Source organism: Elephantulus edwardii, unplaced genomic scaffold (assembly GCF_000299155.1).
Source record: "Elephantulus edwardii isolate Elephantulus edwardi_28Jun2011 unplaced genomic scaffold, EleEdw1.0 scaffold00004, whole genome shotgun sequence".
Taxonomy (NCBI): domain Eukaryota; kingdom Metazoa; phylum Chordata; class Mammalia; order Macroscelidea; family Macroscelididae; genus Elephantulus; species Elephantulus edwardii.
This window is the reverse complement of record NW_006399754.1, coordinates 35,004,676-35,016,923: the sequence shown is the minus strand read 5'-3', so window position 1 is coordinate 35,016,923 and position 12,248 is coordinate 35,004,676. Positions and strand designations below refer to the sequence as shown.

The following is a 12,248-nucleotide window of genomic DNA, read 5'->3' as shown; positions in this document are numbered from 1 at the left end:
GCAGTCCCACGGAGAAAAGGGCCTTTCAGGAGCCATACGTGTCCCACGTGAACCCGGCCTCGAGGTGGCGCGACCATGACCTTACAGGACTGCAGAAGTGCCCACTGGTCCCCAATGCTGCCAGTTGTTAGAGAAATGAGCTTTGTTGTGTTTGCTTTCTGCATGGATGGCGTCCTGGAAGTCATCCCACAGGTCAGCCGGTCTCTGGACACTCACATTCAATCCATCAAATCTGTTCTTGAGACGGCTTCTAAATTCAGTTGGATACACTCAAGGTCCTATTTTTGGTTCTTGTGAACTTGTTTTCATTTTTTTTTACCATCCATTTGAACTTAGACATGAGTAACTGACAGTCTTTTCCACAGTGAGCCATGGCCTGGTTTTGGGGTGTTTTTTTGGGGGGGTGTTGGGGTTTTTGTAGCATTTTTTTAATTAATTAATTTTAATGAAAGTTTACAAAGACATTGGATTTCCATTCATTCATTGTTGCACTTTTTTCTCTGCCCAACCTCCCCCCACCACAGTTTGCTCTTCTCTTTGAAAAGTAAAAGAAAAATTCTTTCATTGATATACAATCCCTCCCTCCAAGTCCACTCTACTATGCAGCCTTCATTTTGAAAAGTAAAAGAAATATTCTTTCATTGTTATACAGTCCCTCCCTGAGTCCACTCCACTGTGCAGCCTTCGTTCTGGACTCCTGTCATGACAGTAACTCCTAATCACATATCCCTTTGAAACATGGCCTTGTTTTGACTGCCAGCACTGACCTTCTCTGTAAACTCTTTTCACAGATGTATTTATTCAAAATGATTCTTGCTTAGTCCATCAGGTGAGGACTGTGCATAGTTACCATTTAGGAATTTTTTTAAGAAGGTATTTGCAATGAATAATTCATTCATTGTACAAGATCCTGTTATGCGATCAGTAGCCTCATTTTTATCATCAAGGTCCTATTTTCGACATACCAGCCGTATTGTTACCAATGTCTGCATTCAAGTTGGCAACTTGATTGCATGTTTGATCAATTTCATATTGCAAATGTTGGCAGAAGTCCTCAATGTCTCCTTCTCTGGCTTTAGTGGTTCATGTGTATATTTAAGTAACTGTTGAGTTAACAGGTCTTACTTGTATGTGTTCGGGTAGTACCCTATTATCACAGCACTCACTTAAGGAGAGATCTTGAAATATTCTTTTGACAATGAATGTGACACCATTCCTCTTCACTTTGGCCTCCCTGGCGTAATAGACGGTATGACTGCTGGTTTCAGAATGCCCCATACCCGTGCCTCACCGCTCAGTAATGCCCAGGACCTCAATCTCTATGCATTCCATTGCATTTCTGACAACTTCCAATTGTCCTAGGTTCATACCTCACACACTTCACATTCTAATTATTAACGGATGTTTGCAACTGTTTTTACTCATTTTTTGAGTGGCTTCAACCTGAGCGGCTCAGCTTTTTTACAGAAAGCCTGGGTTTTCATTCATTCGCTGATACACATTTTCCTTCCTGCCCCCTCCCCCAATTCACTTAGTAACGCAGGTCTCGTTCCAGATTAACTGCCTACACACAATGTCTAAACAGCGTCCATTCTCTTCAGATGCCCCCTCACTTCTCCCAGGCAGCCTTGTGTTCCCGTCTACCCATTCTTCCTCTTCCCTGCCCCATACAATCCGTCAGATGTCCCCCCTTCTCCCAGGCAGCCTTGTGTTCCCGTCTACCCATTCTTCCTCTTCCCTGCCCCATACAATCCGTCAGATGCCCCCCTTCTCCCAGGCAGCCTTGTGTTCCCGTCTATCCATTCCTCCTCTTCCCTGTCCCCACACAATCGTCCCTGTCTAACGTGGGAGAGTTGCGAGATGATTACTTTCATACAAGGAGCGCTGGTGGCAGGCTGCGGTCATTGTCAGGTGCCATCAAGTGGACGATGAGGCACGGTGACCCTATGAAGGACAGATCTGAACTGCACCCTGTCCCGCGGCATTCTCACCACCTCTGACCTGCTCGAGGCACACCTGGTAGCACAGTGTATAAAGTATCGAGCTGCTAACAGCAAAGCCAGCAGTTCAGACCCACCTGCCACACCCACCAGGAGAGACGTGGACAGTCTCTGTCCACCAAGATTTACAGCAGTGGGGACTCGAGGGAGGGTCCGGTGAGCTGGAACCGCCTTGCCAGCGGGGGCTCTGGGTCTGAAGAGCTCTGGGGTGCATCCTACAGTCCCGGGATCTGTGAACTGCCTCATTCTGTAGGTGACTAAGAGGAGTCCTGAGGACTGGACCAGCCACCTGGGGGGACGTGGCAGCGACAGAATGAAACAAGGACGCTCAGGCCTTGAGTGCTTGCCAGTTCCCATCACACGAGTCCCGCTGCCTGGGACACAGGATTCATCTGAGACCGCTCCCCCCAGCTCTTGGTGGACTGAATGTCCGATCTGGGAACAAGGACTCATCTGAAACCACTCCCCCCAGCTCTTGGTGGACTGACGTCCAGCCTGGGACACAGGACTCATCTGAGACCGGTCCCCACAGCTCTCGGTGGACTGAACGTCCGGCTGGGACAGAGGACTCATCTGAGACCCCTCCCCACAGTTCTCGGTGGACTGAACCTCTGTCCACACAGCAGGGAGGGGGAAGGTGTCAGGAACTCTTACTTGTTGACCAGCGGGAGACTGAGGGCCCAGCCGGCAGCGAAGTCCGGGTATTTAAACACCGCCGGGTTTTCTGAGAAGGCGTAGTGGTGAATTATCGTTGATTCCTCGTCATGTAGGGCCTTTCCCAGAAACCATTCCTGGAGCACAGAGATAACAGAACGTCAGCGCTGACAAGTCCAAGTTCAGCGAGGCTGAGCAAGACGCTTCGTCACGCTGCTCAGTTTATCGAACTACAATTAAGCTTAATTAAATGAAACTGCATTAACTGAACTAAATTCAACTGGATTTCATTAATTAAAGGAATTAAAATAAATTTAGTTAACAGAATTCAATTAAACTAGATTTCATTAATTAAACTAAATTTATTTAACAGGATTAAACCAGATTTAACTAAACAAAATTTAATTAAAATCTATTAAACGAGGTGATGGAGAATGAGCAGAGATTATTTACAAAGACAGAATAAAAACATAATTAACACTATTATGCTGATAATTAAGGAATCCTGGAGGCACAGCGACTAAGCAGTGGGCTGCGATCTGAAAGGTTAGTGGTTCAAATCCACCAGCTGCTATGAGAAAGATGTGACAATGTCCTCCGGAGGGAGGGTCACCTGTCCTGAGTGAGATGGAAATGTCTCCCACTGAAGACACGAAGGCACAGGCCTTGGCCTGAATGCCCCACGTTCTAGGAGCCCTGCCCATGTGAACGTACAGCACTTCAGCTGCTAACAGGAAGGTCAGCAGTTCAAACCCACCAGCTGTTCCACTGGAAAATGCCTCGTCATCTGCTCCGTCGTATTTCAGCCTAGGGGCACCCCCTGGGGCACCCCACTCTGCTCTACAGAGCTGCTGGGGTTGAGGATCAGCTCCCTCCCTCCTCCTGACATCACGGTCTCATTCCAGATCCGGGTGGGGACATGAAAGCAAGAAGGGTGGGGTCCAGTCCTTAAGAACAGGTCTGTTTATGGTCATACCCCAGATACCTCCCAAGGTCCTCAAAACTCGGCTCACCAACATCAAGAGGCCCACTACTGTTTTCCCAACGATGTAAATCGCATGGGAACAGAATGTTCATCTTTCTCTCTTGGAGTGGGAGAGGGATTCGAACCAATAGAGGCCTGGCTTTTGAATTAACACTGCAACTCCCTCCAGATTAGGCCACCAGAGGTCCTTCCCTGGGTCCTAGCTTGCAAACCCACATGAGATCAAAATAAACAGGTACGACCGTCATGAGCAAGGCTGCGTGTTCAAGTTCAAAGATCTGCTCATTTTCTCCAAGGCTGTCTACCTGCCAGTAGGTTGTCCAGGGCCATGTTGCTGCCCTCAGGTGCCGTCACATCAAGTGCGACTCGCAGTGACCTCCGCACAACAGATCTGAATCCTGCCCTGTCCTGTGCCAGCCTCACCATCTCTGGCACCTGAGCCCACTGTTCCGTCACTGTGTCTGTCCGTCTTATCGAGGGTCTTCCTCTTGTCCACCGACCCTCCACCTTTCTAAGCATGATGTCCCTTTCCGCGGACTGCTTCCTTCTAAAACGTGTCCGTGTGATGACGCTTCTTCATCCTCGTCTCTAAGGAACATCCTGGTTGCCCCATCTCCGAGATACACTTGTGTTTTAAGCAGCCCGTAGATATTCAGAACTGTTCTTCAGCACCACGGCTCAAAAGCATCCATTCTTTTTGTCATCCGCGTTCACTGTCCAGCTTCCAGATGCATCGCAAGCAACTGAAGATTATGTCTTAGACAAGGTGCACCTTAGTCTCTACACTGACGCTGTTACTCCTTAGAACTTTAGAGCGGTCCTTTACAGCAGGTTGTCCCAATGCAACATGTCTTCTGATTTCTTGACTACTGTTCTCAAGAGTGTTGATTCTGGAACCAAGTAAGGTGATAAACTTACAATCTTTTCTCAAGCTTTATAGTGTTGCCTATTGGTCCAGTGGTGAGATTTTTTGTTTTCTTGATACTGAGATGTAATCCATATTGAAAGCTGCAGTCTTTGATCTTCTGCAGCAAGTGTTTTAGGTCTTCCTCACTTTCAACAAGCAGGGTTGTGTCATCTGCGTAACACAGGTTGTTGATGAGTCTGCCTTTGACCCTGATGCCACATTCTTCTTCACAGATTCCAGCTTCTCTAATGATTTGCTAAGCATACATATTAACTAGGTATGGAGGAGGATACACCCTGACACGCATCTTTCTTAATTTTAAACCACAGAGTGTCCCCTTGCTCTGTTCGCTTAACAGCTTCTTGGTCTAGGTATCGATTTTGTAGGAGCACAATTAAGTGTTCTGAGCTTTCCACTCTTTTCAATGTAATAATCCACACAGTCAAATGCCCTTACATAGTCAATAAAGTATAAACAGGCATGGCTTTCTCTGCTTTCTGCCAGGATCCATCTGACAGCAGCAGTGATAACTCCTCGTGCCACGGGCTCTTATAAACCCAGCTTGTTTCTGGCAGTTCTCTATCAATGGACTGTACTGGTAATTTCTGGGTAATATTCAGCAAGACTGTTCTTGCCTGTGATGCATTCAGTATTTCCATTTTCTGTTGGGATGCTCTATTGAGCCATCTTCCAGATTTCCTGGCATAGCCTAGGGAGCAAGGCCAGGGCTGCACCTGTTTGTTGAAATACGTCAATTGGTTTTCCATCAATTCTTGAGGACTTCTTTTGTGCTAATGCCTCTGTTCAAGTGTCTTCACCTGGAGACAGCAAAAGGAGCTCTGGGCATTGAGCGTTGAGCAGCTAAGTTCAAGGCTGGTAGTTTGAACTGACCTTTCTTTGAGAGAAAGATGTGGCAATCTGTTTCTATAAAGGTGGTGGTGGTTGTTATATGCCATTGAATCGACTATAACTCTTAGTGACTCTACACAAGAGCTCTAAACTTTGCCCTATCCTGAGCTAATCTCACTGTCTCTGACACACTTGCCCCCAGTGCCACAGTCAGTATATCAATCCATCTCATCCAGGGTCTTCCTCTCCTGCACTGTCCCTCCACCCTTCCGAGCATGATGTCCTTCTCCAAGGACTGGTCTCTCCTGGCCATATGTCCATAGTATATGAGAAGGAGCTTCAAAATCCTTGCCTCTTCCAAGGAGCAACCTGGTTTCACCCTCTCCAAGACAGATAAGCTTGTCTCTTGGCAATTCTTGAAAATCTTGCAGGGCAGTTCTATTCTATCCTACGGGGCTGCTGTGAGTCAGGTTGGCCTTCAGGGCTATGGGTTTAGGTTTAAGAGGGTTTTTAAAAAAAGGTTTTGGCTATGAGAAACCCAAAAATGCAACATCTTTTAAAAATACAGTGAACATATATAGCTCGTTTTCAAACTGTTAAACGTTAGCCAATCTAAAAATTATTTCATTTAACAAAGCACTGAATTAAAGACAATAAACACCACAGCAATTGTGGCAATACCTAACCACACTGTCTTAGTCCCCTTTCCAAGCAGATGTAGCTAACACGTTAAAGAATTCACTGCTTTCAAGTCATTTATTCATGTTTAAATCAAAGCCAGGTTCCCTTTGTACTTTTTCTCCCCTTCAGGTTTCAAATAGGAGATGAAGGGGAAAACCAAAGTGGTTTGAGTGACTTTCAAAAGAAATGTAGCATGTTGTTGTTGTTGTTTTTTAATGTTGTTTTTGATGTTGTTGGTGGTGATGATGTTTTTGATGTTGTTGATGTTGTTGTTGATGATGTTGTTGATGATGTTGTTGTTGTTGTTGTTGTTGCTGTTGTTGGCTGTGTCCAGTCAATGTCATGCACAGCAATGCCACGTCCAGGACACACTGCCCCATCGCGGGCCTTCCTCACGGCTGCTGTGTCTGCTCCAGTCGCTCTGTCTGTCCACCTGGTTGGGGACTGTCCTCTCTTTCCCTGACCCTCCAGTTGACCAGGCACAATGTCCTCCTCCAAGGACTGGTTCCTTCTAACAACCTGTCAGACAAAATACGTGAGGCCGAGTTTCTCCCTCGTCAATTCTAACGCCATTCTGGCTGAGCTGCTTCTCAGACAGGCTTGTTTGTTCTTCTGGCAGCTGAGTTCAGAAAGAAGGGGCCTGGCCCTCTCCAGGTCACCTCAGCCCTGTGCCTGCTGTTCAGTGCCCGTCTGAACTCCACCCGCACTATTCTGACACTGGCACAGAGTCCCCACCTTCAGTACAGAACTGGAGCCCCGGGATGAAAGCGGTGAGGTGAGGCGAACCCTGCAGAAGGCCGTCAGAAAACCCTCCGGAGTCTGCAAGTCAGAAAGGAACCTCCCACCCCATCAGGTGGTTACTGTAACACAACCCAAAGCACACGGATGCTGGGGCCCTCATCGGAGAAGACGGACGCCACAGGTCACATTCTTCCTTTGCCATGAAAGAATCTTTTTTTATTCTAACCTTCTCATCTAATTTATATCTATCTGTACCTTCCGAGAAATAAAGAGCTTCAGGAGAACCATGACTCTTTCCAGCACTGAAACCTAGTGATTTTCAATATTTAGATTAGGTTTGAAACTGCCGAGTCATGATTGACAGAACCCACCAGTGCCCAGTGTGGCGACCAACCCAAGCTGAAGGGGACAGAGGAGCCCTGGGGGTGCGCGGCAAATGAATTTGGCTGCTCATTCAGAGGCAGGAGGTTTGAACCTCCTGGTCGCTCTGCAGGTCAAAGATGAGGCAGGTCTACTGGAAACCACGTGGGCAGCTGCGAGTCAGAACGGACTCGGTGCAGTGGGTCTGGTTCTGTTAGGAACTGGGCAGGGGTGTCCTGATCAAAGATGGCAGCCAAGCATCCTGCTTCGAGCACAGGGGTGGGTCTGCCCTGCAGCCCGAGTGGGTGCTCCTGCCTGAGTTCAATCAGAGCCACGTTGTCAGACGCTGTGGTGTCAGGTCCGACGCAGAGCGAGCCCGGGCTCAACAGAACAGAATCCTGACCGGTTTACACTGTCCTCTCTTGTCCCCGCTGTGCCGAAGCCCCTGCTGCAGACACTGTGGCAAGCCATCCGGTGAGGGACTCTCTCTGTCTTTCAGTGACCCTCTACTTTCCAAGCACGGTGTCCTTCTACAGGGATAACAGGATCAAAGTATGTGACAAAAAGTTTCACCATCCTTGGTCCAAAGCAGGTTTGTTTATTCTTCGGACAGTCCAAGGTATGTCTCTTCAATACTATTTGCCAGCACCATAATTCAAAGGTATCAATTCTTCCTTAGCCTTCCTCATTCACTGTCTAAATTTCACATGCACATAAAGTAACTGAAAATACCATGGCTTGGATCAGGTGCATTTTGGTCTTTAAAAATGTTGCTCTTCAACATGTTACTGATTTGATTTGCCCAATGCAGTCCTCTGACTTCTCTGATGATGACTGTTATTTTTCACTGTTACACTGTTTCCTCCCCACCCCCAGCCCACTCTGGAATTCACCTCTTGTCCCAAACTGCTGTCATGCATATAATACCTAGTCATAGATTCCTTTCAGACAATTCTTTCCTCCATTTGTTCTACAGTAGTATTCATTATTTACCCACTTTTATCCCATTCTCTCCCCACCCCCATGTCTATTCTATTTTATAACAGCTGTGTTATGCAGTATTTGTCCTTTTGTGACTGAGATATTTCACTCAACATAATGTTCTCCAGGCTCCCTCATGTTGTGAGATGCTTTGCGAATCCAATGTTTTTCAAAGCTGTGTAATATTCTATTGTGTGGATGTACCATCGTTTTTCTGTCCATTCGTTTGTTGATGGGCACTTGTGTTGCTTCCAGCTCGTTGCTATTGTGAATGATGCAGCGATAAACATGGGCGTGCACACACCTGTTTGAGTCATGGCTCTGGTTTTTTTAGGGTCTATTTCCAGTAGTGCAACTGCTGGGTCAAATGGTATTTCTCTTTCCAACTTTTTGAGAAAGCACAACACCACCTTCCACAGTGGTTGTATCATTTCACGCTCCCACGAGCAGTGAATAAGGGTTCCAGTCTCTCCATAACCTTACCGGCACTGTTGTTTGCTGCTCTGCTGCACTTTGCTATCATTGCTGGGGGGAGATGACGTCTCACAGCTGTTCTGTGCCTTGGTTTCTTGACTGCTGCTTCCATGGGTGTTAACTGTGCATCTAAGAAAAATGGTAACCTTGACAACTTCAGTCTCTTCTCCATTTATCATGTTGCTGCTGATTGGCCTAGCTGTGAGAATTTCTGCTTTCTTTATGTTGATACATAATCCATACTGAAGGCTATAATCTTTGTGTTTCATTAATAAACCCTTGGGTCAAAATCTGACACACAAAAGACCTGGCTGCTACACACTACTTTTATTCCACGCATTGTGACTGAGCTATTTCAAACCGGTTCAAAACTTTGATTTAAAGATCATTGAAACTGGTGGTTTTATGACATTAATAGACTCCTGGTGCTTCATTCTAATGATTACTGCTTTCCCATAGTTTGCATCTACATCAAATCATCAAGCAAGTACTATTCATCTGGAATAACAGAGAAAGAAGAAAGTAAAAAACACAGAGTGAACTAGTCAACGGATGAATAGTCCAGAGGAAACTTGGGCACATCTACCCTGAGATCAAAAGAACTAGAGATGGGACCAGGTACCACTGTTACTGTTGTTGGTGTTAGGTGTTGTCAAGTCGTAGACAACTCACAGCAACCCTATGAAGGAAAGGCCTGAGCACTGTTCATAGAGTTTCTGGAGGCAAGTCATTTCAGAAGTGGACGCTGCTCCTGCTTACAGGCTTGTTTTAATCAGGGAGCTCCACCAAACACTGTCCACCATGGGGAACCATTATCGCATTTGGCACATTAGTGTCAGTGTTCAGCATCACTGCAACCACGAGTTACCTCTGTACAGCAATGTACAGACCAGTGCTATACCACTTAGAAGAATGTCTGACAAAAACAATTAAAACCAGACCTGAGGGCCGCAGATTAAAATGGCTACCACTATAACCAATGTCAAGAAGACAAAGATTCTCGCCACTGGACCAATTAGCAGCGTCAGGATGGATGATGAAGAGATTGAGAGTGTTCACAGCTTCACTTTGCTCGGCTCCACAGTCAACACTCTTGGTACCAGCAGTCAGGAAATCAAAAAGCGTATCACGATGGGAAAGTCTGCTGTTAGGGACCTTTCAAAGGTACTCAGAAGCAACAGTGTCTCTCTGGAGACTAAGGTGCGCCTGATACAGGCCATGGTCTTTGCAATCGCTTGTTATGCATCAGAGAGTTGGACAATGCTAGGGAGGACAGAAGGAGAGTGGATGCTTTTGAGCTGTGGTGCTGGAGAAGGGTACTGAATGTACCATGGACTGCCAGGAAAACAAACAGATTCATCTTGGAGAGGATTAAACCAAGCTACTCCTTGGAGGCAAGGATTCTGGGGCTTCGTCTGACATACTTTGGACATGTTGCCAGGAGGGACGGGTCCTTGGAGAGGGACATCATGCTTGGGAGGGTGGAGGGACAGCGCAGGAGGGGAAGACCCTCTATGAGATGGATTGATTCGGTGACTGGGGTAATCGGGATGGGTGTGTCAGAGGCGGTGCTGTTGACGCAGGATAGAGCAGGGTTTAGGGCTGTTGTGCATAGGGTCGCTATGAGTCGGAAACGACTCGACGGCACATAACAACAACAACAACCACTATAACTATTATTATTATCCATCTTCTTAATTTGAGCTAATCTTTTTCTTTATAAGAGTAGCAATAACAATATTTTTTTAAATTGAGATTTGAGTGAGTTTAAAAAGAAAACTTATTTTCCAGTCAACTATTCATACACATTTGCTTTGTAACATTACCTAGCATTTCCACACGGTAACTGCCCTGCTCCACTTCCTCCCTATAACTCTCAATTCCATTCGTCCCCTAGCTTCTCTTTCTTGACTTCAGGGCTTTACCTTTGAGTAAATCTGCTTTTCTGACCTTAAGTGGTTGGTTATTCTAAGAAGTAAGTGCCTCTTCATTGGGGTGACCAGCCACTGTAAAAAGTAAATATTCTTGTAAAAGGTAAATATTCTTGACAGAGTGGGGGAAATGTGGAACAAAACTCAAAAGCACATAAAAGGCCAGGCTACCCGGTTCAAAATAGAGTAGTCGTGCCAACTATTCTGATCAGGACCAGAAAAGATGCGACCCAGACAGAATGAGAGAAAGCTGTGGAACAAAACCTCAAACGCCTAAAAAGTTACAAAACCCAACTGGACAGTAGTGGTAGCCAGGCCCCATTTGGTTTCTTCCCGTCCCAGGGCCACGGAGGCTGTGGCTGTGGGCTCTACTGGACTAACTGGGGAATTGCTTTGTACTGAAACGGTCCTTCCTTCCCACCTGCTGTTAAGAGACCCATGTGGGTCTTCCACAGACTCTGAAGCAGATACACGCAACAAATATTCGTTACGTAAAACAATCTGTAGTCTCTATTATGAGAAATAACCAACTTAATCACATTTCTAATGTGAACTGTTTCTGAATTACATACTATAAATTTTTAACTCTCCATAACAGTTATCACATAGAAATAGATTTTTCTTTTCTTTAAAAATGGCCTGTTATAAAAGCTCCATAAGCTGTAAACCTCAGAGAGTTATTGGATTCAGAGCCATTTGCACGAGAAGAGTTATAACACAGCCTCCAGATACGCAACTATTATTTCACCCTTTTTAATGACTCACAATTTCAAAGGGCTTTTATTAGCTTCAAATACCACTGAAAGAAAATTAACTCTCTTTTCAGCATTTCTTACAAAGGGTAAACGCTGGTATTGCAATTTTACTTCACCTTAGATGGGTCATATCTTCTGAGCATTTCTAAGAGTTTGGGAATTTGTATTCTTGTCTCTTCTTCACAGAAGAAAATCCATGATGAATTTCTGCTATACGTTACAGAAAAGCTGACAAAAAAGAAACGAGTTATAATAATCAGCTCTGTGACATGACTTTGTAATATGGTCTAAAACTTCCAAGTAGAAAACGATGAAAGGCATACAAAATGGCAAGATATGGGACTTCTGTCCCCCTCACGCTTCTCCTTCATTTACGTGTTTCCATTTACAGGAAGGTCAAGTGTTAAAGCTTTATCAAACAGCGGGACTGACTTAAAATTCATTCGCTCTCTAATAAGAGCAGTTCAAAACACAGACAATTTTCAAATACCAACTTGAAGCACTTGCACTAACCTTTGAAAAAGGATATTTTTAAAATATGGGGTAGTGATGGGCAAGGTCCAGTGGTGATTAATTTTATAGAACATAATGCATGGGAATGATCGTATGAAACACAATATGAACCAAGAAAAGAGAAAAAAAACAAAGTGGAAAAGAAAAAAAAAGAAAGTTATTCGCTTACTAGTTTAAATCATAAAGAAAGTTGGTAAAAATGTCATCAGGTCAATCTGAACTCTTGGCAACCCTGCAGGACAGAGCGGAACTGCCCCTGAGGCTTCAGAAACTGTAAGTCTTAGCAGGAGCAGAAAGCCTCACCTGCAGAGGGGCCACAGGGTTCAAAGTAAACAGCTCAATGCTCAACCCACTGCACCACGAGGGCTCCTACGGTGACTGTGCTCATAATAAACAAAGCTCGAATTATTTTATTTA

The 12,248-nt window shown here is 45.4% G+C and overlaps 1 protein-coding gene across 1 annotated transcript in view; it reads right to left on the bottom strand.

Annotated features, from left to right (window-relative positions):
- Window positions 1-12,248, bottom strand: part of B3GALTL (beta 1,3-galactosyltransferase-like) — a 79,086-nt gene that overhangs the window by 35,707 nt on the left and 31,131 nt on the right. The window contains exons 5-6 of the mRNA XM_006879634.1: window positions 11,435-11,546; window positions 2,655-2,791 (exon numbers count right to left, since the gene is read on the bottom strand). Coding sequence (XP_006879696.1) covers window positions 2,655-2,791; window positions 11,435-11,546 — 249 coding nt within the window. The remainder of the gene's footprint in view (window positions 1-2,654; window positions 2,792-11,434; window positions 11,547-12,248) is intronic.